At 43.7% G+C, this 26,599-nt stretch overlaps 1 protein-coding gene and 1 long non-coding RNA gene across 7 annotated transcripts in view; one reads left to right on the top strand and one right to left on the bottom strand.

Moving 5' to 3' along the window:
• Window positions 1–26,599, top strand: part of LOC310845364 (rap1 GTPase-GDP dissociation stimulator 1-like) — a 38,303-nt gene that overhangs the window by 714 nt on the left and 10,990 nt on the right. Inside the window, exons 2-8 of one of the 3 annotated variants that reach the window (XM_083740444.1) lie at window positions 3,050–3,160; window positions 10,974–11,096; window positions 13,722–13,847; window positions 14,672–14,800; window positions 15,247–15,372; window positions 23,621–23,764; window positions 26,214–26,345. In XM_083740444.1, the coding sequence (XP_083596570.1) occupies window positions 3,050–3,160; window positions 10,974–11,096; window positions 13,722–13,847; window positions 14,672–14,800; window positions 15,247–15,372; window positions 23,621–23,764; window positions 26,214–26,345 (891 nt within the window). Of the gene's footprint in view, window positions 1–3,049; window positions 3,161–9,573; window positions 9,984–10,973; window positions 11,097–13,721; window positions 13,848–14,671; window positions 14,801–15,246; window positions 15,373–23,620; window positions 23,765–26,213; window positions 26,346–26,599 lie in introns of those variants that run through there. The other 2 variants (XM_083740445.1, XM_083740446.1) reach the window with 2 other exon arrangements.
• On the bottom strand, window positions 514–8,702 carry LOC310845432. 4 transcript variants are annotated; one of them, XR_014564716.1, is made up of 5 exons: window positions 8,264–8,702; window positions 7,255–7,366; window positions 4,441–4,604; window positions 3,039–3,151; window positions 514–635 (listed from the first exon to the last, which is right to left on the bottom strand). It is a non-coding gene; the product is annotated as an uncharacterized lncRNA (long non-coding RNA). The 4 variants fall into 4 exon arrangements; XR_014564717.1 differs by having other exon boundaries at window positions 4,441–4,601; XR_014564718.1 differs by lacking the exons at window positions 7,255–7,366; window positions 8,264–8,702 and adding an exon at window positions 4,881–4,975.

The following is a 26,599-nucleotide window of genomic DNA, read 5'->3' as shown; positions in this document are numbered from 1 at the left end:
AAGGCAAGCAACCTAGATGTTACATGCAGTATGTTGGGGAAATTAAACATAGGAAGCTGTCTTATACAAAGCCAAACTATTGGTTCGTCTAGCTCAGTTATTGTCTATACCATGAGTAGCAAACATGATGTCTCCCAGATGTTGTTGGACTACAAATTCCATCATCCTTCACCTTTGACCATGCTGGCTGTGGCTAATGGGAATTGGAGTCAAGCACCATGTTGGCTACACTGGCAACAGGTCTCCAGGATTTCAGACAGTGGGTTTCTCTTATGTCTGCCTGGAGATGCCAGGAATCAAATATGGAACCTTTTGCTACTGAGCTACAGCCTTTTATATCCATTTGGAGGAGGGTCACATCAACAATCACAATGAAAAAGCTTGACTGATCTGTTGCAAGATATGTAAATACAGATGATCACAGTATTCCAGACTTGGAAACCTAACGAAAGGCAACTCTAGAACACTAGATGCAAAACAGAGAAAGAGAGAACTTGCCCCAATACTCATTGCTTTGGCATGGAAAGTAACTTTATTTTTTGTTCTGTCTTCAGCACTGTTTCATTTACATAACAGAATTCTCTCCATCGCCAAGTCTTAAAATTGGCTCCTTATTTCAAAATCCAACTGTGCCGCTGAAAAAGATATGTGAAAACATTCGTTTCCAGTAATTACAAGTTTCCCTCTGCTTTGTAAGTCAGTTATGGTAAAAAGAAACAGAATTGTAGAGTTGGAAGCCACCCTGAGGGTCATCTAGGCCCCTGTGATGAAGGAATATCCCCTGGACACTGAACCCCAGCCTTGGTTGCCAACCTCAGTTACATTTGTTGCAAGTGTGTAGGAGATTTCAATATGCTGGGTAAGTATGTAAGAGGAATATGTTTGGGGTTGGTGGCCAGGAGTAGATGTGGTCCTTGGGGGTGAGGAAGGTTACCTAACCTTGACTTAAAATACCCTGTGAAGGATTGAGCTCAATACTTCACAAGGCTTTTTTCTGAAGAATCTCCAAGCTGATGTCCTACTTTGTGCTATTTTCAAGCTACTATTTTTGCACATTCCAAAATGCTTCATCCTCTTCTATCAGATGAGAAGTGTGATGCTATACTGCTGAATGACAGATCAGTAAGGCATGTAGTGGAGATGCAGAGAGCCAATATGGTGCAGTGGTTTGAGGGCTGAACCTAAATCTGACATTGCAGGCTTCAAATCCTCAGACAGTCATGAATTTCATTGGCTGCACTATTTCCCAGCTTAGAGTACCTCATATGGTTGTTGTGAAGATCCAGGCCTTAACTATCAATGAGCAGTAATAAAATAAACTCCACAGATGCGCTAATAATAGCTACCTCTGAATAGCTATTGATTCCTGTTAAGAAAGATCTGAAAGAGTTGAAAAGGATGCAATTTTCACATGAAGCTGGCCTTGCACTGCTTAATGATACTGTATTTGTAAGAACTGCTTAAACGGGATTCCCTTTCACAAGGGTCACTGCAAAGTCATTATTGCTATAGAAATATATTTTTAGCCTCATTATACCAGATATGAGAGTCTTTTTCCCCTTATTCCTCTGTCTGCCTATCTACAGCCTTCCGCTTTCACAGTACTGCAAACTACTTCAAAGTCCCATAGGCGACATCTTCTCATTATATTCTCCCTGTTCAGTCATAGTTTTAAAGGAGGGTCTGCAGTGTGATCATCCTAGGAGAATCCACATTCCAGTTGTCTCTCATGAGCTATTTGGTTTGCATTGCTCTGAAGACCTGACTATTGAAAGGCATTCCTCGGCTCCAACGCTTGCCCCAGCGCTTCTCTTAATCCTCATTTTGGGTTAATGGTCATCCTCTTTACCCTCTCTCTTGCCTCCAAGTGGATACGTACTGGACCAAAACCCACCTGTGCTAGTCTGAAAGCATTACTTTTGCATTATACATGATGCCCTTCTCTTCAGCCAGGCACACACTGATTCTTTTTCATAAGGATAGTTTCAATGTGGTGCCTGAATAATAATAATTTTATTTTTTGTACCTCTGCCCATCTGACTGGGTAGCCTCCCCTCTATAGCATCTGAAAGCACTCAACACATGTATTGGACCTTCAAGTTGAGAACTCTGATATATGTAAACAAGAAGCATATATTGTTTGAAGTTAACCCATGGATGCTCAGCAAATGAGGGTATTCTTAACTTGAGCATCCTGCTAAATATAGGATTCTTAACAATGTTTTGAAGATGCATCTATATAGCATTGGCTTGAAATGAAAGAATAAGCCCTACATCTCATGTAGGAGACAAATAGTTTCCTATTTTATTATTGGAAATCCTACTTCAAATTTCCTACTCATAAATGTGAGCTCTGAGGGAGAAAAGTTTAAAATCTTTACATTTGGAGATATCCTTCATCAATCAGCCTTCCCACCAACGATTATTCTTTTCTCTCCTGTATCTTGGTTTTAAATCAAAGCAAGATGATCTTACATCTGGCCAACGTCTTTCAAGGACTTCGAAAGTCACTGTGCATATGGTGTTATTCCACTGAACCAATCACTAGGGAAATAACAACACCTGGAAATTTTTTCTTAAGTAAACGGTGTATAAACTGAATGATTAACCCAAGGTTCTTGCTATTTGTAAAACTACATTTGAATCAAGAGGATGGTTGTCTTGTATTTTCATAAAGAAGAAATGGTGTCTGAACCAGGCTTGGATCACAGAAGGAGCAAAAATTATGCATGTTTGCTATATTTGTATAAAGTTATCATTTGCAGAGAATCTGGATTTAGTTTAGCAGAAAATTTAGACTTTTTTTAAAAAAAATGCTCAACATGTGTGTATATATTCATATATTCCATACATCTTTACATTATTTTCTTTATGGTGATGCAGATGTTTCTGGGAAGCAGAGCAAACATATGAGTAAAATTTGTGATTGGTCTTTAAATGACACCCCTCCCCTAAAAAAAAACCTACACACAGTAACCTCCCATGCTTCTTTAATATATGCATGACATCATAAACAAACAATCATCATTTATTTTTACCTTCTGAACAGAGTCCCTGAATCTACACCTGCAGCATCTCAGATTTGATGGAGGGGACTCTGAAGGTGAAGAACAGATTTTCAAAAGTCTAGATGGAGTTCTTCAAGCTTTGGCTGAAGATAGTTAAGTATAATTGAAATATGTTTTATGCTGGTTGAACCCAAGCCTTAAGGTAAAGGTAAAGGGACCCCTGACCATTAGATCCAGTCGTGACCGACTCTGGGGTTGCGGCGCTCATCTCGCTTTATTGGCCGAGGGAGCCGGCATATAGCTTCCAGGTCATGTGGCCAGCATGACTAAGCTGCTTCTGGCAAACCAGAGCACAGCACGGAAATGCCGTTTACCTTCCCATTAGAGCAGTACCTATTTATCTACTTGCACTTTGACGTGCTTTCGAACTGCTAGGTTGGCAGGAGTAGGGACCAAGCAACAGGAACTCACCCCTTCACAGGGATTCGAACCGCTGACCTTCTGATCGGTAGGCCCTAGGCTCTGTGGTTTAACCCACAGCGCCACCCACGTCCCTGAGCCCAAGCCTTAGTGCCCCTGAAATTGGGCAGACTATGCTCAACACAGTAATATTTAATGACAATGTTATTAATATAAGCTTTTTCTTTTCAATCTGTTTGTCCACACAATCCCCTTTGGTTCTTTTGCATTAAGGCACTAACATAAAGTGTACTATATTCAAATTTATCACTGGACTCTTCTAATGTAGGTTTCGAAAGCATGTATAATTAAAAAACCTATGAGCTTGCACCATTCATAGATGGTGGATGGGTGGGTGGGAGCAACTAGTGTTCCTGAAGGCCAACTAGATATTGCTGGGGTTCCCTGAGCTGCCCTGTGATTTGATGTCAGCAGCACACTGCCAGGTTTAGGATAATCATTGGCATTTCTGCTCCATACCGTCTCTTCTCTGCCAGTGTTCTCTCTCATTTCTCCCCATCTCATATTCTGTTGCATCTGTGCCTAGCAGCTACCATTCTCCTCCACCTGCTATTTGCGCCCTGAGACACATGCTAAAAGCTGAAGTCCTGCAGTATCAGATGTGTCAGACAATGTCTTCCTCTGTTTGCTACTGTTGGCTGCACCTGCTTCCATGTGCACTGTTGTCTGCCTCCTTCCAATTTTCCCACTGTTGGGCACACGCTGAAAATTTGAGCTCTTCCATCATATATGGGTTTCAGGCCAGGGCCTGCTATTCTTCTGGCCACCATCATCTCTATCATACTATGCCAAGCTCTGACTCTGCAGGTTGTCTTGCTATTGTATCTGGGTTGCTGCCAACATTCATCCACTCACCCCTATCACCTGTACCAATCTTTAAGTTGTTGTGCCAAGCCACTCTGGGGTATATCCTTTATGTAGAAGTCATGGAATAATAACCTCGGATGCCTACCTGCCAGCTCCCCATGCCTGCTGCTTCTCTTATTGAATAAGAGCGATCCTGGTGGCCACTGTGCCCACATATAGCTGCTATCCACCACAATGAAGAGAAATAAAGGCTGTGCCCATGGGTTCCTGCTTGCCTTGGTGTGAGAGGTGCCCAAATGCTGTTGCCTGCTTGAGACAGTGAGAGAGAGACTGGTCATTGTGACATTGAGCTGATGTCACCTGCCTGCAGGAGAGGAACTGGCCATTGTGACTTTGTGATGACTGCTATCTGCATCACTTTTCTGCCTGCCAGGCATTTCTCTGAGTGGGAGTCACTAAAGAGCTAGCAGTCCTCACTGGAGGATGAGAAAGCATTACAGAACCAACTTAAGAAAAGTTGCAACTGTTACCACTGAGAGCAATGAGAAAGGGAAACTAAAATTAAATTAAAAATAAATATATTACCATTTTTATATTCCTAGAACAATCTTCTCTGACCTGCCCTCCCCCTTCCAGATGCAATGGACTCCAACTCTCATAAGCCCCAGGTAGCATGGCCAATGGTCAGGGATGAAGGTACCAGATTGGGAAAGGTCTTGAACATCTCATCCAGAATCTTTTCTGAAATGCAGAAATTCTGCTGGCAAACGGGCATGAGGAAAATCTCCTGAAAGTAAAAAGTTTGAAAAGCACTGGCTTGTGGAAGTGTTGGGCCTTAGCTCAGTTACTTAACTCAAGAAGAAAAAGAGGCGATACACAGGCTTTCAACTCTACTTTCAGCACACATTAGCCTCAAATAAAGCCCTTAATCATGTCAACTAATCTGAAAGACACAATAACTGAGAATTTCAGCTATCTTTTGGTATTTTCCATTTGTTCCCTGGAAAATGGAATACTATTGTATTGTATTGAATACTTCTTGGTAGTTAGGGAGGCTTAGCTGAGGCAGTTCAATTACTTATTGTTAACTGCTTCTTAACTTATGCTTCACTGAGGTGGCAGCAGCTTATTTTACTTGTCAGCCTTCGCTAAGCAGCTGTCACCTGCTCATCAGAGGAGGGAAGTGTTTTGTGTGGTTGCCATAACGACATAACCTGGACTTAAGGGTGACAAAGTGTGTGCAGCACGAGAACAACCATTTGACAACTTTCATGTCAGAAAGTGCCACTCATAGCAGGCCGCAGTGTTAGCTGTACCGCTACCATTGCAAATGTGGTGGACACACCATTCCTTCTTGCAGTGGAACCAAAGCAGGGGGACACTGCCTCTTCCTAATGTCTAAAAATTCATGAATGTTTTCCTGCCCCTCCTGTGGTTGGCACATGTTGATGATGTTATTAGTATGCACCCATACTACCAGCTGGAGGCTGCTGGCAGTGCTGGATTTCGGGCATTTAGGACAATTAAAAGTTAGTACAAAGTGGTGACATCATCACTCCAGATCAGGCTTCCTCAACCTCGGCCCTCCAGATGTTTTGAGATTACAATTCCCATCATCCCTGACCACTGTTCCTGCTAGCTAGGGATCATGGGAGTTGTAGGCCAAAAACATCTGGAGGGCTGAGGTTGAGGAAGCCTGCTCCAGATTATGTTATGCTTATGGCCTCAGGTTCAAAAGCTTACCTAAATCCAGTGCCCAACAGTGGCCAGAAATGAACTATGATGTAATGGTTGAAGAATATAATTGACACTATAAGGTATTTCTAATGTATTCATACAAATAGCACCTGCATCGGAATATTACCGCAAGGAGTGTTCTGTGTTCCAGCCAGCCAGATGTGCCTCCTTAAAGGATACTCCATTCCATTCCGCCTCCCCTTGGTTTTCCATTCATCACACACATAGCTGTCAGCTTTTCCCTTTTCTTGTGAGGAATCCTATTCAAAATAAGGGAATGTCCCTTTAAAAAAGGGAAATGTTGACAGCTATGGTCACACACCCCACCTCAACAGCAGACACTCAGGGTGCTTCTGGATTGTTTTGCAGGAGACTCAAAAGCATACCAGCAAATTAAGATTTCCCAATTAAAGTGGATTTGGTGCCCTTTTTCAACAAACCTGCTCCATCCCCCCCCCCCAAAAAAGCATGCAAAGTGACAGAAAAATACACTGAAAAGTGTGTGGCAATAACTGCTTAACATTATCTTGTATTAACCACCCAGTAAATGAATCAGAATGAATACTCACTACATAGCTAGCATTGTATAACCTATTATTATGTTTCTAGATATGCTGTAAGCCACACAGAGTGGCTAGGGAAACCCAGCAAAATGGGCAGGGTATAAATAATAAAATTATTATTAATTATTATTCTCCCCTCAATTTTTGTGTGAATTGAGCATTCAATCTAATAAACAGGTTGTCTGAAATGACCACAACATTCTGTGGCCACTGATCATACTCAGTCCTCCTTGGGCTGTTTGGGGGGGAGGGGTTTGCCAAATATTATTTCTGTGTCTGCAAACCTTGGGGTTCCCCCACCAAGGCTGCGGATGTCCACTTCTTATTTTTCAGCCCCACTTTGACTACAAGCCTAAGCAGCTGAGTTCATTATTAGAAGGGCTGAGACATGTATGTCACTGTGTTTTGGCTTTAGCTGAACACCACCAGCACCCTAGTCACCTCAATTTACAGTTTCTTTTGAGGCACAGAGCTGCAGTGAAATGGAAAGAAAAGACAACCAGTATCCATCATGTTGATGGCCTCACTCAATCATGATGCGATGGTTACAGAGCAGTTGCCACTTTAGGTGGCATTTCTGGGGATGGATTTTTCTGTGGGATACAGTGGCTGCGGTTGCCAGCCAGTTCATCAACTAAGTACACACATGCCTAACTTACATATAATCCGATTGAGTCCTCATTTCTAGCTGAGCAAGCTCATATCTGGTAGAAGCTGTTTACTGCTTAACCAGCTGAAACTGATTGAAGGAAGCAGACGATGAGAGTAGCCCTAAGAGACAAAGGAGAGGGGAGTTTTGCTTTGTTTTTAAGGGAAAACAAGACAAGCCTTCCCTTCTAAGTCAGCCTATCCAGGTTTGCGTCCAGATTCTCTGGGGGTTTCTACCATAACTGAATGCCAATTAGATTTGATGGCGCAGCAGGAACCAAGTCCTAATTGGGTATATTACAAACTCTTGCTGCTTGCTAACAGCATACACTCCAGCTGTCCCTGTTTACCAAGGACAAACCCTATTTTCTTGTCCATGGTGAATCACTGTCCTTATTCTGAGGTTTAAAAATGCCTTTAAAATATTCTGCTATGGTGGGATGCTGTTCTTTAAGTTTGCATCCCTTGATGGAGGAAGGCATATCTAGTCTCTAATGCTTCTGCATGTAAATATACACACATGAACAAAGGTTGTGCACTGCTTGTCATTTGACATGTTCCAGCAACAGAGCTGTAGTTGGGATGATTGATAACCTATTACAAAAAAATTACAGAGCTTTTCAGGTGATGGTGGGGAAGAAAGTAAAATTGCAACAGCTGGCTCCCTGATGGTCATGCATTCATATGAAGAATCCTAACCCATATTTATTCATTTGAAGGTCTGAATACAGCCAACACAGATACAACTGCATTGTTACCAAGATGTTTGCTTCAGCTGGAGCTATGTGAAATTTGGTAGCCAGGGAAAGTCCCTGTGGGGTTAACCAGCATGAATTTCTACACATCTGCAAGCAGCAAGTTGTGATTGCCTAATTGATCCCCTGGAACCCAGTGGTATATCAAATGCAAGCAACATGCACCTGTGACTTGACTTTAGCCCTGTGTCATGAAACTAAATTGGCATGACTGAATGAAATTTATTATGGTCCCAGACCAGATTGGCATGGCTCAAAAACTCACCATCTATATGTTTGATATATGATACTCATGACCAAACCAGGTTTTTTTGTGGAAAGGTCCTTTCAGATTCAGACTTAGATTGTATGATAGGTGTTTCCTATAACTGGGTGTACATTTTCCTCAATGTCTTCTGCTTCTTGGAACCATTCCAGAAGGCTGTTCTCCACTGCTCTTTTTCAGGAGCTGGCTTCTCTAGATTCCTTCTTTGAGCCATGTTTGTTATTTTCTTCAGGATAAGTCAGAAATTTATGTGGAGAGGCACTTTCTAAGAGATGATTTTTCTATGGTTAAACTAAGAGGGCTTGTTGTTGTTGTTTAGTCATTTAGTCGTGTCCGACTCTTCGTGACCCCATGGACCAGAGCATGCAAGGCACTCCTGTCTTCCACTGCCTCCCGCAGCTTGGTCAAACTCATGTTCGCAGCTTCGAGAACACTGTCCAACCATCTCGTCCTCTGTCGTCCCCTTCTACTTGTGCCCTCAATCATTCCCAACATCAGGGTCTTTTCCAGGGAGTTTTCTCTTCTCATGAGGTGGCCAAAATATTGGAGCCTCAGCTTCAGGATTTGTCCTTCCAGTGAGCACTCAGGGCTGATTTCCTTTAGAATGGATAGGTTTGATCTTCTTGCAGTCCATGGGACTCTCAAGAGTCTCCTCCAGCACCATAATTCAAAAGCGTCAATTCTTCGGCAATCAGCCTTCTTTATGGTCCAGCTCTCACTTCCATACATCACAACTGGGAAAACCATAGCTTGAACTATACGGACCTTTGTTGGCAAGGTGATGTCTCTGCTTTTTAAGATGCTGTCTATGTTTCTCCAAGAGCTCTTGGAAAAACCCAAAATAAAAGGCAACTAATTACAGGAAGGCATATTTGACTAGGTTGTCCAAGGTCCTGGAGGACGATTGGGTCCATAGGTAAGAAGAGACCACTGACAGTTGTCTCCATCCGTATGCAGGGACTCTGCCAGAACCAACAATGTGGCACCTAATGTATTTGTGACAGTACTTCTCTAGGTTACAGAATTACTTTGCTGTCACCAATTCCTTAAAGTAGTGGTGGCCAAACTTGGCCCTCCAGCTGTTTTGGGACTACAGTTTCCATCATCCCTGGCCGCCGGTCCTGTTAGCTAGGGATGATGGGAGTTGTAGTCCAAAAACAGCCGGAGGGCCGAGTTTGGCCACCACTGCCTTAAAGCTTCACAATTGCCTAGTAACTCCTGTCTCCCTCTGTTGATCTACAACTGTCTCCCCCTTACAGTTAACTGTCCAACTGACAGGAACCTCCAGCCAATCCAACTTCAGTTTACCTTGTTCTAAGCCTCACCTACTGAATCTTAAATCAGCCTATCTGCTAGAAGCCGCCACCTAGCAACCACTGCTAAACACATTTGTAACATTATAACAATTTAAGGCCTAATGGCCTTCACAGAATGTACCGTATCTTTGAAACAACGTACTGTATGTGCAACTCTCTCCACATGTCAAGTGATGGTCCTGTTTTAAATCACCCCTGCAAAAATATAGTTCCTAATTTGGTCTTGACACAAGCAATAAAATTGTAAAGAGGACTGGAGAGCAAGGGTGGCAGAATTTTTCTGTGATACTTAGAAATAATTTTAAAATGCAATCAGGATAGACTCCTAACCTGACTTGCCTCAGAGGATGCAACAATGATTTCAGTGGGTCTTACTCTGAGTAGGAATGATTACAAATGGTAAGGCACATAAATGGTATTGTTTTTATTATCAGTGAAAGGAGTGGCACTGCTTTGGCAATGGCATTTTATGCTACATAACAAACTGTGTGCGTGTACAACTTTTACCAAAAACAATTTCCCCAAATTCACCGATTAGTACCATTAAGCACTACTACCTTACCGACATACTGTCATCCACACAATCGTAGGAGACAGGAGTACTAACAAAACAATGAATATTATTGGCTACTGTCATCACCTCAATTCAAGATACGTTCAAGGAAATACACATTTCAGCAGCACAACATATCTGACATTGAAATGGGCTGCTCAGTTATAATGGTCTGGTTTGATAAGTTGCCGGTCAGTCTGCTATTTTTTAATGCCTAAGAAATTTGGACCACTAAATACTGCTAACACTCACATGAAACCTGATAAGCTCACAAAGATTGTAAAAAGGGTGCAAGCCTTTCGTGTAAAAAAATTAAGGAAGTGTGTGTGGTTCCTTCCTCCATTTTTATTCTCTCAACAATCCTGTGAGGTAGGCCCAAGATCACTCCTAGCTGAGTGGGCTTTTGAACCCAAGCTTTCCAAAGCCATTGTTGATCTATCCACAGGAGATGAAGAGGCCACAAAACCAACAGTATTAGCAACAGATACACACACACCCCTTACTTACGGCACTGGTTGTGCAAAATTCTTTCCTTATAATCCTTATAATATAAGTCAGGAAGCATTTTCAGTGGGTGGTGGGAGCAGCACCAGCTACAGCTTAACCTAAACAGACTCAGGTGGCAAGACTAAATGACCAGGACCAGACAGGGAGAAAGAGTTCATTAGCACAGACCTCCCTTAGCCAACTTGTTTCAATCCATAATCTATAATTAGACTTGTTGGGTCATAAGGTGGTCATCGTTCCTCCCGGTTATGACCTGGCAGCGCAAGTTTCATATCGTCGAGAATCCCATTTCCCCTGCCCTTTAACCCGGTCATGTTTTTTTTTATCACAACAGAGCACAAGACCTCCAGCCTGATTGCTGAAAGTGATGTTTTGCCAGCTTTCGCCAGACTTCTGCAGAGCAACCCTCTTTGTGCAGTAAAGGCAGCTGAGGTGCTGGCAGAGATAGCTAAAAACGGTACATTGCATGATATTTCAGATGGATTTATCTGCTCGGGATTCCTGGACACCTACAATGTCACAGTCTGTTCATTAGCACCACAGCAGTGAAACTTACAGATGCCTTTCAGAACGGCTTGCACTCCCTCATAGATGACAGACTGCCATTAAAGGGAATCAAACTGCTTCTGGCATTGTTGTTTTTCCTTTAAAAGTGTAGCTATTTATTTGCCATTTGCTTCTGGCCAACAGCAGCTCCCAATTTGAGCGTGCTCCTGGCAAAGTGCCTTCCAGTGGGACCCCTGCTAAGTGCATGACCCTCTCCAGAGTTCACTGCAGGAAAGGGGCATATTCTGTAGCACAGAAGAAGAAGAAGAGGCTGTTCTCTGCTTTTTCTGCTTTAACTGGAAGCAGAAGCAGCAGCAGAAGAAGAAGAAGAAGCTGCTTTCCCCCAAAGTGCCCTAGATGTTGTGTCAACCTAAGACATGGGTGTCTGTGTACAAAAACACAGCAGGCACTATTGCACCTGTACAATGCTCTGAACTGACACAGCAGCTGCAGCATTGTGAGAAATCAAATTGAAGGCCACTAACCACTAGCCTAAGGTTACCAGATTTTTTCAATGAATCCAGGGACACATTAATTAATTAATTAATTAATTAATTAATTAATTAAAAAAAAAACCACGTTCTGGACGATGCTGCAGCGATGGCGGTGGCCGAGGGGCGGTCGCCGCCTTGACCTCAACCGCCATGTTTCCCCTTCCTCTGAGGCTTCTATCTCCTTTCTCCATGAGCCTGGACAGCCCCTGAGTTGTTGGTTCTTTGGTGGTGGTGGTGGTGGGGAAGCAGTGAGTGGTGGGTCAGGCATGGAAGGCAGAGAAGGAGGGCCAAGAGTGGTGGCAGTGGCGAGGCTCGGGCAGCGCAATGCCTCCCTTCCCATCGGAGCAGCCCCAATCCCATTCCTACTTGCGTGCAAGCAGGAGGGGGTGGGGATCCCTCAGCTGGGAAGGGAGGCTTCACACTGCCTTTCAGAGCAGCCCCATCCCAACTCCTACTTGCGTGCAAGCAGGAGGGGGCAGGGATCTGTCAGGCAGCGCAATGTCTCCCTTCCCATTGGAGCAGCCCCAATCCCATTCCTGCTTGTGTGCAAGCAGGAGGAGGCGGGGATCCCTCATCTGGTAAGGGAGGCTTCCTGTTGCCTAACTGAGAGATCCCTGCCTGCTCCTGCTTGCATGCAAGCTCTGATAGGCAGCATGAAGCCTCCTTTCACAGCTGAGAGATCCCCGCCCCACTCCTGCTTGCATGCAAGAAGGAGTTGGGAGGCTGCTCCGACAGGCAGCATGAAGCCTCCCTCTGGGGTCAGGGAAGGTGGAGGCACCCCGGAAGCTGCATCTTAGAGCCCCTGCACCACCATCATATGGGGAACTTCTGAGCAGCTCCTGAAGCTAGCCAGAGCCAACTGCTCTGGGCTGCTGAGACTGCCGCTGCTGCATTTCCCGGGGACATTAGATTAAATCTGGGGACATTCCAGGGATGGAATTTGTCCAGGGACTTATTCGCAAATCCGGGGACTGTCCCCAGGAAATGGAGATGTCTGGTAGCCTTACACTAGCCTTGGACTTCAGTCCTCTCTAGAAGAGGCACATGGATGGGCAGGTATCAGTGTGGAATGCCCTAGCAAGGCACTATAACTCCAGAGCCTGCCTGTGAATGGTGCCTGCTAATATGGGGTCCATATAGGGCTCTGAACTGTGTCACTTAAAAAGTTGCAACCATGTTGGTTTCTTCTTAGAGATTTCCTGAAAATACCAAGTTGCAGGATCAGACTGAAGCTCTGGGTAAGGCCACACTTCCTGCATGTAGAGAGTGGACCATATTCCACAATTAGTAGGTTGCTGGATTTGGAAGATGATGCCCATTTTTTGAGAGGAGGAGAGGAACCCATTTTGAATTGCAGGCAAAACAGCCAATCCTTCAGAAGAGCCCCCAAAGACATGAAATAGTTCGGCTCTCTTCACAAGCTTAAGAATATCAGTGGACACTCAAAGCGTCATAGAGTCTTCTGGACACTCTGCGTCCCGTCCCACCAATGCATTGGGTTCTCTCAACCAACTTATCAGTTCACACTATTTGAAGAGGGGGGCAGTTAAAGAAAAGCCCAGTTTTACATCAGGGGCACATGTACGTTTATGCCTCTTTCGGTAGTAATTGAGTATGCTTAGGGGCCTGTCTGCTTTTTAAGTGAGACAAGAAAAAGGAGATTAATGTTAAGATGTCAAAGAAATGTCTGGGTAGTTAATCCAATTCTCTGAGATTAATTAAAAATTGCATTCAGAGGGACACTTGTCACTTCTTAGCTTCTATTAATGAGCATAACATGAGTTTCACCAAATTAATCAAATTCAAAAGTATGGACTGCTTCCCCCCTTAATACATAATATGCTGATGTGTTAGTAGGTTTGCGTTTATCTTTCTCCAGAATTGCCATGTTAATGAGACCAAAATTGGAACATTTGTCCCAGTTTTAATGGCTTTACTGTCATTATAGTCCTAACTGAAACCTCACTTCTTTCAATTTTACAATGCTTGCTTACAATATCAGAACGCTATGTGAATATAGCCTCTGTCTTCTGTTTGTGCAGAGGAGATGAAGACCCACTGTATAGATGCTGGCTTGGTGCCAGTCCTGATCCCATTATTGAACAGCACAGACCAGGAGATGTTGCTTCATGTTGGCAGGGCCATTGGTCGTATCTGCTATGATAACAGTAAGTAAAAAGGTGTTGAAGACGTTTATCAATAGAAAAGATGGTGGGGTGCTGTGAGATTTAAGCTCTTTATTCAAAGAAACCAAAGTAGCTCAGGCCTGGTGATCACAGCAACTCTTCCCAATGAGGCAGCTGTGAGGACTGAAGGTCCCAGAAATCTGAGCTACTTTGTCTTGTTTCTCTTTGCTCTGCCCTCTTCATTCCTCTCCATGTCTGGAGAGGAGCTGGTCACAGCAGGAGAGGGAAACCCTCCGGCTTCTTCAGCAGCCTGACTCATCTCTGCCTCTTGGACCTCCTCGCCAGCCTCCTCTTCTGCCTCTGAGTCTGGACTGCTCTCTGCCCCAGCCTCTTTCTGCTCACTCAACCCTGTTGCCTCTTCAGCTTCCGACACCTTCTCTTCTCCCTCTGACCACTCATCTTCATACTACCACAACTCCCCTGACTCTGTGCCTTTTTCCCATGACCATTTGCTTGGGGCTTCCTCTGCTGGTGCCTCCCACCACTCCTTTGCATCCAACCAGACCATGACACATAGTCCAGCAACTCTACCTGTTGGAGCCACCTATGTTCCTGATTGTGTCTTTCAAACTAGCTGCATTCAATGGAAATATTTTTTCCTCTTAAGTGTTGCCTGTTTTGACCCTTGATTTATTTAAAATACCTTTTAGTCCAAAGGCCCTCAAGGCAGCTCACAACATCAGCTCAAACAGCATCATGTACACTCAGTAATAATGAGAAGAGGTCATAAAGAGAGTGCTCAAAAGGTATTAAACCTCTCAAAGAGGTTGCTCCTAGTTCCTAATTTTTGCACTTGTCTTTTCCAGATGACCTTCAGGAGCAGCTGGTGGGGGCAGAGGTGATCACGTCACTGGTCAGGATAATGTCAGACTATCCCAATAATGAACCTCTTGTCCGTGTCAACCTGCTGGCCTTATCCAACCTTGCAGATATAGGTGAATCTTGCAATTTGCTTATGGTTGTATTATGCTTTTGTCTCACCTGAAAGGGCCTTGGCTTTAAGTCTCACCCAGCTCTATTGCATATGTACTCAGAAGCACAAGGGCATAGCAAACAAAAACATTTGTGGGGCCAAAGAAGGGAGTCTGTTGTCAACATGGCAGCACACAATGTGATGTAGTCAGTCACCCACTGCACTCTATACAAAATGTTTTAACAGTAGCTATAGCCTCCGTAAAATAACCCTTCTTCCCTTCATCTCTAAAGCTTTAAATGAGGGGTTGACCTTTTTTCTCTTGTTGACCTGGAGTCCACACAACAGGTAACATTTCAAGAAGGCACCTTGCAGAATGAACACAGTGATTTCTCATTTCTAATCAGATAGAACTTTATGTTTCATACAGAGATGAAGTGATTCAGAGACATTTGATCTTTTATGCAGACACTGCTAAACAGGCCCTTAGCAAGACCAGAGTTGCAGAACATTTGGTACATCAGCTACGGGCAGCAAACCACCATGAGAAGGTAGAAATCATCCTTGAGGTTCTTCACACACTAGCAGAGAATGGTAAGCTATCTTGATGAGATATCTAAGCTAACTGTTTGTTTATTGAATCAGAGAGAGAGGGAAAGCACTTTGATTCAAAGGCATGTTTCAAACAGAACTGTTCAGAACCCTGTCAACTTGTATGGGAACAAAATTGTTTTTTCTTCCTTTGTTTTTAATTCAGCTGTTGACAGAAGCATTTGACCCACTATCCAGAAGCTTAATAACCTCTAAGAGCATTTTAAGTAGAAAAGCCAGCTCCTGAAATTCTCATTCTAGAAATCTGGGGACTGGGTGTGAGTGCAAAAACTTGAAAACCAACCACCAGACAGCCCAAAATGTACATTTAACTATGTATTTTTAGGGCTGGTTCACACATTGTATCTGGAAAACATGATATGTTGATTTTAAAACATCTTTTTTTTAATGTACATGGTATTTATTTTGTGATATTTTTGTAACCTGACCTGGGAGCAGGATATAGGTGCAGATAATAAATAAAATGATTGTAAGGAATGACTGCCAAGATGGATTTTCCCTGTGACATTTATCTGTGTTGCATACATGCCTTAACACATGTGTTACATATTTGTCATGTACAATGTGATGCCATACTAAAAACGTAATGTGAGGTGAAGCAGCAATGACAGTGAAGATAATGGAGGGATGCAAAAGAAACAGGTACCCAAATCGCAGCGGTCCTGTATCTTTGGATGCATAACCCAGTGCAGGTCCTCAGTTACTCGCATTATATTTTAAAAGCTCCCAAAGCCTTTGCTTTGATGAGATCACAGTAGACATTAGCCATTGATTAATGCAGCATGGTCAACTTCAATTAACCAAATTTAGATTAATGAAATAAGGGAAATGTCACAGTTATTCATATCCGTAATTCCAAATGTTAGCCTGCCCACCAACTCCCTCCGTTTGTTCATTCATAATTAAATGGAAACTCTGTCCTGATTTCAACCAACAGTCTGCTTTTAAGTGTGCCTCAGTATTCAAAACAATCAAGATATTTTGGGGTGTTTAAAAACAAAAACAAAAAACCCAGCTACAATAATAAGGTTGACAGTTGTCAACACAGTCATCACCTTTAACTCACACACAAGATTATGCAGAGGACCAAAAGGGCACTTTAGCATGTTGTAGTCTCAAATCTCAGGGTTGTGGGTTTGAGCCCCATGTTGGGCAAAATATTCCTGCAGGGGGTTGGACTAGATGATCCTCGTGGTCCCTTCCCACTCTACAGTTCTGTGATATTATATATATATATATATATATATTTGCTTTCGTAGATTTTCACGGGTACAGGAATGCAGGTTTTGGTGTCCTCGGGTGTCTTCCCGTGTAAAAGTTGGGGTGTCTAGGCGACGTTTCGACGAGGTCTCACTCGTCATCTTCAGGCTGGTGCTTTCGGCTTCTTGTTACTGGAACAGAGCGGGATCTCAATGTTTGAGTTCCTATAAATACTGTAGAGGGGGTGTGGTGTCTAGCCTCCAATGTTCTGGGCAGAGAGGAAGTTCCCAGGCTAGTGTGCCTTTTCTTCTTTTGTTCCTTAATTACTTGAGAGATACCTTGAGTGATTTCTTGAGTGATATCCTGAGTACCACTTAGGTGGGTCATTAGGTGTGGATTAGTTGCTAAAGTCTTTGTGTCTTGACCTCTTGAACTTTGTGAAGAGTTTTCCTGAGAAGATGGCTGTATTGCACTTAGTTGTGCTTTGGCTTGGCTTCGTGTATAGGGGCGAGCTGTGGTTTTGTGGCTTGTGTCAGCCAGATCTGTGTAGGGATTGCAGGGGGGTGCAGCATCCGGAGGTGCCACCATGGATTGGCTACTGGATGGTGTCAGTAATTCATCTGTGGAGAGGGTCTGGGTTTGGGTCTGGTGTGGTTGATTGGTGTTGGCGTTCTGTGTGCCTCTGGATCTGGTGTCAGTTTTTGTGGGGAGGGCTAATTTCCAGATGTCTGGCAAGCGGGATGTGTCGTCACGCTTGTTCATGTTGTGAGGGTGTTTCTCTATCTCGATGGCTTCCATGATTATTCTCTTGTGGTGATGTTCCGTGTTAAAGAGTAATTTGGCCACACGGGAAGGAAAAACTGGATAGCTTCCTCACACATCTCAACAACTTACACCCCAAAATACAATTCACTATGGAAATAGAAGCCAACAACCAACTTCCCTTCCTTGACGTCCTAATCTACAAAAAACCTGATGGCTCCCTAGGACACACTATCTACCAGAAAAAAACACACACCAACCGCTACTTACATGCACAATCACACCACCACCCTGCACAAATAAACTCCGTAGCCAAGACTCTCATCTCCAGAACCAAACGCCTGGCTGACAAAGACCACTTGACAACTGAGTTACAGAATCTCTCAAATGTGTTAATTGCCAATGGATACCAGCAAAACAGGATTACGAAGCTAATCCAAAAGGAAACACCCCCCAAAAACCAAGACACAGAAGAAAACAATGGCATGGCCCTCCTTCCTTATATCAAGGGCACTACAGATAAAATTAGCAAAATCCTCCATAAACACAATATCAAAACAGCCTTTTGCACCAACCAAAAAATAGCCAATATCCTCAGAAACCCCAAGGATAAAATCCAGTTGGAAAACCAAGGGATCTATGAAATACCCTGCAAAGTCTGCCCAGCCACGTACATTGGACAAACAAACAGACGAATAAATGCACGTATCGCAGAACACAAGAATGCCGTCAAAAAAGAAGAAAAAACTTCCTCTCTTTTCCAACACATGAAAGAAACAGGACACGAAATTAATTTTGCAGATTCCAAATTGCTCTTTAACACGGAACATCACCACAAGAGAATAATCATGGAAGCCATCGAGATAGAGAAACACCCTCACAACATGAACAAGCGTGACGACACATCCCGCTTGCCAGACATCTGGAAATTAGCCCTCCCCACAAAAACTGACACCAGATCCAGAGGCACACAGAACGCCAACACCAATCAACCACACCAGACCCAAACCCAGACCCTCTCCACAGATGAATTACTGACACCATCCAGTAGCCAATCCATGGTGGCACCTCCGGATGCTGCACCCCCCTGCAATCCCTACACAGATCTGGCTGACACAAGCCACAAAACCACAGCTCGCCCCTATACACGAAGCCAAGCCAAAGCACAACTAAGTGCAATACAGCCATCTTCTCAGGAAAACTCTTCACAAAGTTCAAGAGGTCAAGACACAAAGACTTTAGCAACTAATCCACACCTAATGACCCACCTAAGTGGTACTCAGGATATCACTCAAGAAATCACTCAAGGTATCTCTCAAGTAATTAAGGAACAAAAGAAGAAAAGGCACACTAGCCTGGGAACTTCCTCTCTGCCCAGAACATTGGAGGCTAGACACCACACCCCCTCTACAGTATTTATAGGAACTCAAACATTGAGATCCCGCTCTGTTCCAGTAACAAGAAGCTGAAAGCACCAGCCTGAAGATGACGAGTGAGACCTCGTCGAAACGTCGCCTAGACACCCCAACTTTTACACGGGAAGACACCCGAGGACACCAAAACCTGCATATATATATATATATATATATATATATATATATATATATATATTTGCTTTCGTATATATATAACCTTTTCGAAGGTTATATATATATAACCTTCCCGCCGGAGCGGTACCTATTTATCTACTTGCACTTTGACGTACTTTCAAACTGCTAGGTTGGCAGGAGCTGGGACAGAGAAGTGGGAGCTCACCCCATCACGGGGATTCGAACCGCTGACCTTCTGATCGGTATTATATAATATATAATATTATATATAATATAAATATAATATATTATAATATATATTATATTATATATATATATATATATATATATATATATATATATTTGCTTTCGTAGATTTTCACGGGTACAGGAATGCAGGTTTTGGTGTCCTCGGGTGTCTTCCCGTGTAAAAGTTGGGGTGTCTAGGCGACGTTTCGACGCCAACACCAATCAACCACACCAGACCCAAACCCAGACCCTCTCCACAGATGAATTACTGACACCATCCAGTAGCCAATCCATGGTGGCACCTCCGGATGCTGCACCCCCCTGCAATCCCTACACAGATCTGGCTGACACAAGCCACAAAACCACAGCTCGCCCCTATACACGAAGCCAAGCCAAAGCACAACTAAGTGCAATACAGCCATCTTCTCAGGAAAACTCTTCACAAAGTTCAAGAGGTCAAGACACAAAGACTTTAGCAACTAATCCACACCTAATGACCCACCTAAGTGGTACTCAGGATATCACTCAAGAAATCACTCAAGGTATCTCTCAAGTAATTAAGGAACAAAAGAAGAAAAGGCACACTAGCCTGGGAACTTCCTCTCTGCCCAGAACATTGGAGGCTAGACACCACACCCCCTCTACAGTATTTATAGGAACTCAAACATTGAGATCCCGCTCTGTTCCAGTAACAAGAAGCCGAAAGCACCAGCCTGAAGATGACGAGTGAGACCTCGTCGAAACGTCGCCTAGACACCCCAACTTTTACACGGGAAGACACCCGAGGACACCAAAACCTGCATATATATATATATATATATATATATATATATATACCTGTTCAGACATTGATCCCACAAGAACTGGCATCCTTGAACCACCAAGCTTCTAGCCAAAGGAGGGAATCGCAAGCAGACCAGCTGCACCAGCAAGGAAGCTTTCTGAATAGGTCATAGTGACCCAGGTGATACTCCCTGAAGCTTTTGGGTCAAGGTCGCTTATTGGTCTGAACAACTAAGAGAATCTGCTCCTGCTGGTGACAGATCGCCTTTGCTTGTCTTCACCTACCTTTCCTTCACCTCCATTTGAGTAGGAGCAGGGCCAGGCGGTGCCAAAACCATGTGGGCAGAGTCAGTTACAAAATTGTCATTTAATTGTCACCCAGTGGAAGGAATGGCTGGGAAAGACTCATGCAATTGGTCCTGCCCACGTAGTTCTAGTATGGACCTATGCACTGCATCACAGCACTGTAGATAGATATGAAGGATATTGCACTGTGGGAAATCCATGCTTAATAATAATTATTTATTTGTACCCTGCCCATCGGGCTGGGTTTCCCCAGCCACTCTGGGTGGCTCCCAACAGAATTAAAAGCACAATAAAACACCAAACATTAAAAACCTCCCTAAACAGAGCTGCATTCAGGTGTCTGCTAAAAATCAGATAGTTGTTTATTTCCTTGACATCTGATGGGAGAGCGTTCCACAGGGTGGGCACCACCACCGAGAAGGCCCTCTGCCTGGTTCCCTGCAACCTCACTTTTCACAGGGAGGGAACCACCAGAAGGCCCTCAGAGCTGGACCTCAGTGTCCTTAGTGTCGTACATTTAAAATACACCCAATGCACAGCTAAAGCACATAGCTTCCCCACAAAGGATCCTGGGGGTCGTGGCTTGTTAAGAGTGCTGGGAAGTATAGTTCTGTGAGGAGGGAACTAAACTTCCCAGGATTCTTTGGGGGAAGTCATTTAAGTGCTTTAAAAGTGTGTTGAATGTGCTTTAAATGTATGGTATGGATCTGCCCTTATAAGTTGTTTGATGGTGGAGTGACAACAGGACGCACAATAAAATTCAATATGACCATGTCTAAGCCAGGGGTAGACAACATGGTGACAATATATGGAGATAATCCTCCATATACTGTTGAGCTTCAATTCGCATTTGCCAGTGGTCAGGGATGATGGAATTCCAACATCAGGAGAGCACCATATTGACTGCCTATGGGCTAAGTGCATGACTTCACAATGCTTATCTGGCTGCTTTATTGCACAGTGTCTACCCAATGTTATTTGACAAGAGAACACAGAGATTCAAAGTTTTTATTACACAAATCACACTTGTCTGAACAGGCCTTTGATAGCACCTACTGCTACGCAGGTGGTGCTGTGGGTTAAACCACAGAGCCTAGGACTTGCCAATCAGAAGGTCAGCGGTTCGAATCCCCGCGACGGGGTGAGCTCCCGTTGCTCAGTCCCTGCTCCTGCCAACCTAGCAGTTCGAAAGCACGTCAAAGTGCAAGTAGATAAATAGGTATCGCTCCAGCGGGAAGTTAAATGGCGTTTCCGTGCACTACTCTGGTTCGCCAGAAGCGGCTTAGTCATGCTGGCCGCATGACCCGGAAGCTGTACACTGGCTCCCTCAGCCAATAAAGTGAGATGAGCACCACAACCCCAGAGTCGGTCACGACTGGACCTAATGGTCAGGGTTCCCTTTACCTTTACTGCTCTTCTAGGGTTCCCTCTCCCTTGTTTCCACACCTGCTTGGCACATGCATCTCTGGTCTTCTGAAAGTCACGTTCAGGGAATAAGCCTTCCTGGAACATGAATGCTATGGGGAATTCAGATGCACTGTTGGTAGGATCTCTTCCCTCCATGGCTCTGGCTCTGTTACACTGGAGGAAAAGCTGCTGTCACTCGAGTACAACTGACCCCAAAATAGCACTTTCTACCAAAATTCACCAGAGCACAGCATTAAACAGTGGAGTGACTGCCAAAGGGAGGGAGCAAGAGAGATGAGGTCTGGACTTTTCCAGGAAAATGTGTTTGTACTGAGAAAGTAAAACAAAAGGCAATTTCAAGGTAAATTACTGGAGGCTTGTCCCAGAAGGAAGGGGGAGGATGAGAGCTATGGAAGAGGGAAGGAGGGAGGGAGAGAAGAGGTGGGCATTGAGTCAAGAGCAACTGCATCCTGATGTTTCAGTGTTCAGAAGGCAAAGGAGGGGTGTTGAAGTGGCAGGCGCTGATAAGCTGGAGAGTCGAAGAAATCAAGGGGAGTGTAATTGTATACCAGCACTTCCTTATGATCTCTGAGAACTCTTCAAAGAGAGGGGGCGCAAGAGCTTACAACAAGAGGGAATCCAAATTAAGCCAAGCTTTTCTGAATAAAGGGTGCTTGACTCAAGATGGCAGCATTTTGATGCTAATTGGAAAGATGGCATAAGAGTCCTGGGCTCTCTTCAGCAGACAAGTGCTAAGCGATGTGAAGTCTTGATTGAATTAGCAGAGAATTTGGCTTTCAAGCACCCCAAGAGCTTCTAGACTAGTTTGCAAACGACTCAGATGCTCTCTTTTCCATTTCAGTAGGTGTTCCTGCGAACTGCAAATGTACTCCTTTCTTAGTAGACCTTTGTCAGCAAAGTAGAGGCAGGAGAGGCAAAATTAGTGTGGAGACAGGTTTTTAAGATGTGTTATATTGACCCTTCCAACCTACGAATCTTTTTTTGGTTGAGTAACAGACACACTACAAAAGTTATCCCAGAAGCATGGGTGCAACTTCTCTATGACTTTTTTCCTTACTATACCAGTTAAAGAATATATCTATGCTACAGAATTATATTAGTTTAATAGTCATTCCCTCTTGCCAGGGAACCCTGGGTATTGTAGTTTGGGGCAGACATCACTAGGCATCTCTGATAGAGAGCATTCAGCATCCTCACCAAACTTGAGGACATTTGTGGCAGTTCTATAAAATTGATACATGTAGGTATGTCATAAGAGATCACATGGGAAGTTCCTGTATCGGGGTCTCCTCCACATAGCATGACCTTGTTCTTCTCACACAATCTTACTTCACATTGTTATGAGTTTGTGAGTGCCAGGTCCTGCTAATCCCTGGATCCAACAAATGTTTAAAGCTAATCAAGCCAGGCCAGCTTCCTGAACCCCTGGATTTTGAAAGTGTTATAATATAAACCAGGCTAGCTTCCTCTTGAGGTGATCACCTGGAGGTGGAGGTGAGTCATTTAGGGAAAGAAAGGAAAGGAGCTCTGTGTGAGACAGCAAGTGGGGGGGGGGGCTTCTGCAATTTTATGATTCTATAATTCTTCTGGCCTATGGTTAGTGAGAAGGACAAAAGCCAGAGTTTAGAGCAGAGTTTGTAGGGAAGTGACTGGAAAGAGTTGGAGTGTTTGATTTCTGTTTGAATTCAAGGATGTCTTTGCGAGAAACAAAACCCTTTTGTGGTGTTAATGCTACGAACCCCTCCATTGTTCAAGTTGTATACATTTGTAAATAAACCATATGCCATAAAGACACCACAGTCTCTGCTGTGCCTCATTTCCAAAAGGAAACACAAACCCTGGGTAAGCTCCTGCACCAGCATGTTATTAGGATGAGATGTAAATCATAGTGTGAGAATGAGCCCTCATTTGTCTGTGGTTAGCAACACTCGGCAAGAAGCTTTAAACATGTTTGTTTATCATGACTTCCGCAGATGCCCTAAAATCTCAGTTGGTTGAAGCTGGTATTCAGGAAGCCATAGTTGAGATCCTGCAGAGGCTGCAAGACACTTCCAAGCCAGAAGATGTGTGCAGCTTGAAGGCTGCGTCGGATCTGATTGTGTCATTGCTACTTGGAGGTAAGAATGAGCGAGCCCAGGGAGAGCGAGTCCAGATGCACAAAACAAGAACAGCTGCAGGAGGGCCATCTGCTTCAGTGCTTCCTTTTCCTTGCTACAGACGCAGCTGCGGTCTGCCATTTCCAGATTCCTGGGGGGAATTTTCCACCACAGATGGCTTTTTAAAAAATGGAAACAAAAAGGAATGATACCTGTGTAGTATGATTGTAATGCTAGTGTTTGGCCCTGCGTATATACAAGTTCGCCTCGGGCATTTAAGGGCTAGTCAGCTAGCTGTTGGCCAAAGTTTGCAGGAGGATGATTGAGTCAGCATCTCCGACATTGTGGGTGGGTGTAGAACCTGTGGCCCTCAAGATGCTGTTGGACCACAACTCCCATCAACCTCAACCATTGGCCTTGCTGGCTAGGGCTAATGGGAGTCAGAGTACAGTAATATCTTGGAAGCTGCAGGTTTCCCATCCCTCCAGGGAGTAAGATGAAATTACTGGAGCCTTTGTAATACCTGACCTCAAGTCTATATAAGTTTGCTTTTAGCTTATCTGCAGTACGTTAAATTTAGCTAATCTGACAAGGGTAATTTTATCAGAAGAAGAAATTCATTTCTGCTTCTTATTGTTTCATCTAACTAGATAAAGAGAGGAGTCTTGGCATCTGTTTCAAATATAAACACTTGGGAATTACAGTTAATTCTTTTTATGGTTACAAAATTGTAGTGATTACTACAGACAGAAAGCAATCTGTGTAAAATAAGCATCCAATTAATTATCCAGTTGTTCACTTAATATTTACTGGTGGGGATAGTGAGGACAACAAGTCACTTATGTTAATGAATTAGGCAGGTTGGGGTTGTTTTTGTTTTTCTTAATGTTGATTTTTGGTCACTTACATTGACTCGGGACAAAAAAAATCTTTCCAGTAGCACCTTAAAGACCAACTAAGTTAGTTCTTGGTATGAGCTTTCGTGTGCATGCACACTTCTTCAGATACACTGAAACAGAAGTTTCCAGACCCTTCTATATAGTGAGAAGGTGGGGAGGGGTATTACTCAGAAGGGTGGTGGGAATGGGTGATGGGCAATGGTCTGGAAACTTCTGTTTCAGTGTATCTGAAGAAGTGTGCATGCACACGAAAGCTCATACCAAGAACTAACTTAGTTGGTCTTTAAGGTGCTACTGGAAAGATTTTTTTTGTTTTGACTATGGCAGACCAACACGGCTACCTATCTGTAATTGACTCGGGAGTGAGCTGTGTCTTACCTTCAGCATATGGAGGAAGTTGAAACCAATTCTGGCTTCTCCACAGTCCACTGTAGTTGTTGTTTTCCCACCACATGTTATATTTAGTTTTATTTCTACAAAATGCCTAGAGTGAAAAGAGAAGAAAACAACTGTGAGCCCAGTCCCTTTTGCCAAGCTGGTGATTTGGCATTCTTAGCATTATTGGCCTGCATTTTCTTCAGCCCTTGTGTTGCTTTGCAAAATGCATATTCCACAGGAACTTGGGATCAACCTTCTTCAGAGATTCATCTCTCTCTGTTCTGGGTTTCTTAATGCCATTTCTGTGCCACTTGCAAGACTGGTTGTATGTGGTGTCTTGGCCATGGCTTAAACCTGTACCTCCGCCACAGCTCAGACCAAACTGGAAGAGCCACAGTCCAATGTTGTAACATGTGCAACATTGTGTTAGTAGTCCACCTGGAGAACTTATGGACTATCCTTGCTGCAGCAACTAGTGCTAACAAACACATTTCTATGTGATGAAGGAAAATGTCAGATATCATGCTGAATATTTTGGTGGCAGCATGAAGATACCTCCTCTCACATAAGGGGTGGTGGACCTGTTTTTCTCTTGAGATCTGCTTTTTCTTGAGAATAATCTCTCAGGGGTTGGGTGGTAGCGGTATCTGGGCCTAGCAGTAAGCATGACCAGAGACCAAAATGGGCAGTCCACCTCTTCTTTTTTCCTCCCTCTTCTTCTTCTTCCCCCAGTGGTCTGCCAAAGAAAGGACAGTGAAGGGATCACTTGCAGAGGGTTTTCCTTCTCCTTCCATCTGTTTTGTTTCTCCTCATTTCTTAGCTCCCATTCTCTCCCTCTGGGCTCTCCACCACACATGAAATTAGGGCAACCGTCACCTGCAGCTCTTAGGTGTCAACTTTCCTGCTATGTTGAGAAACACTGTATTTCAATTTAAATCATGTTTATCATTATTTGAATCCATACAGAGAAAACAATGTATGCAAATATTTGTTCTCTTTTTATTATTATGCATTTCCTTGTTTGTGGTGATGTGTTAGCCGCCACCCTAACATCACCTGACCTCCAGTAGCTATTCACAAGAGGCATCAGCTACCAGGCTATACAGAAAAGCCCATAGAGAGGTGCTTCTCTTCACAGCAATAAACAAAGCTATAATAATCCAATCAGTAACTCTCTGCTTGTTGTACTACAGATGAATCCATGCAGCAGCTGTTTGCAGAAGGGAATGGTGTTATCTACCAGAGTGTTGGAACATGGCTTGCATCCAAGCACACCCAGTTACAGCTGACGGGGGCTCTGGCCATTGCTAACTTTGCCAGGAATGGTAAACATACCTATATACTTTATTTACTGAACGCATTTTATCCTGCTGCTCAGCCCAAAAAAGTTCCCAGGATGCTTTTCTTAAGATCAATAAAAGCAATAATTCATTCGGCAATATCCATTCGTGGCAGCCTGCTCGCACAACATTCTGCTAGCAGAAGCTTCCGTTTTTAACATAGCGCAACAGACAAATCCATTTTGTGTTTTGTGCTTGCAAATGACGGCATGCAACTTCTCTTATTGTTATATGCTGTC

This window comes from Podarcis gaigeae, assembly GCF_964106915.1.
Source record: "Podarcis gaigeae genome assembly, chromosome: 5".
Taxonomy (NCBI): Eukaryota; Metazoa; Chordata; class Lepidosauria; order Squamata; family Lacertidae; genus Podarcis; species Podarcis gaigeae.
Note: the sequence above shows the minus strand (reverse complement) of the source record. Positions and strands in the feature narration are given on the sequence as shown.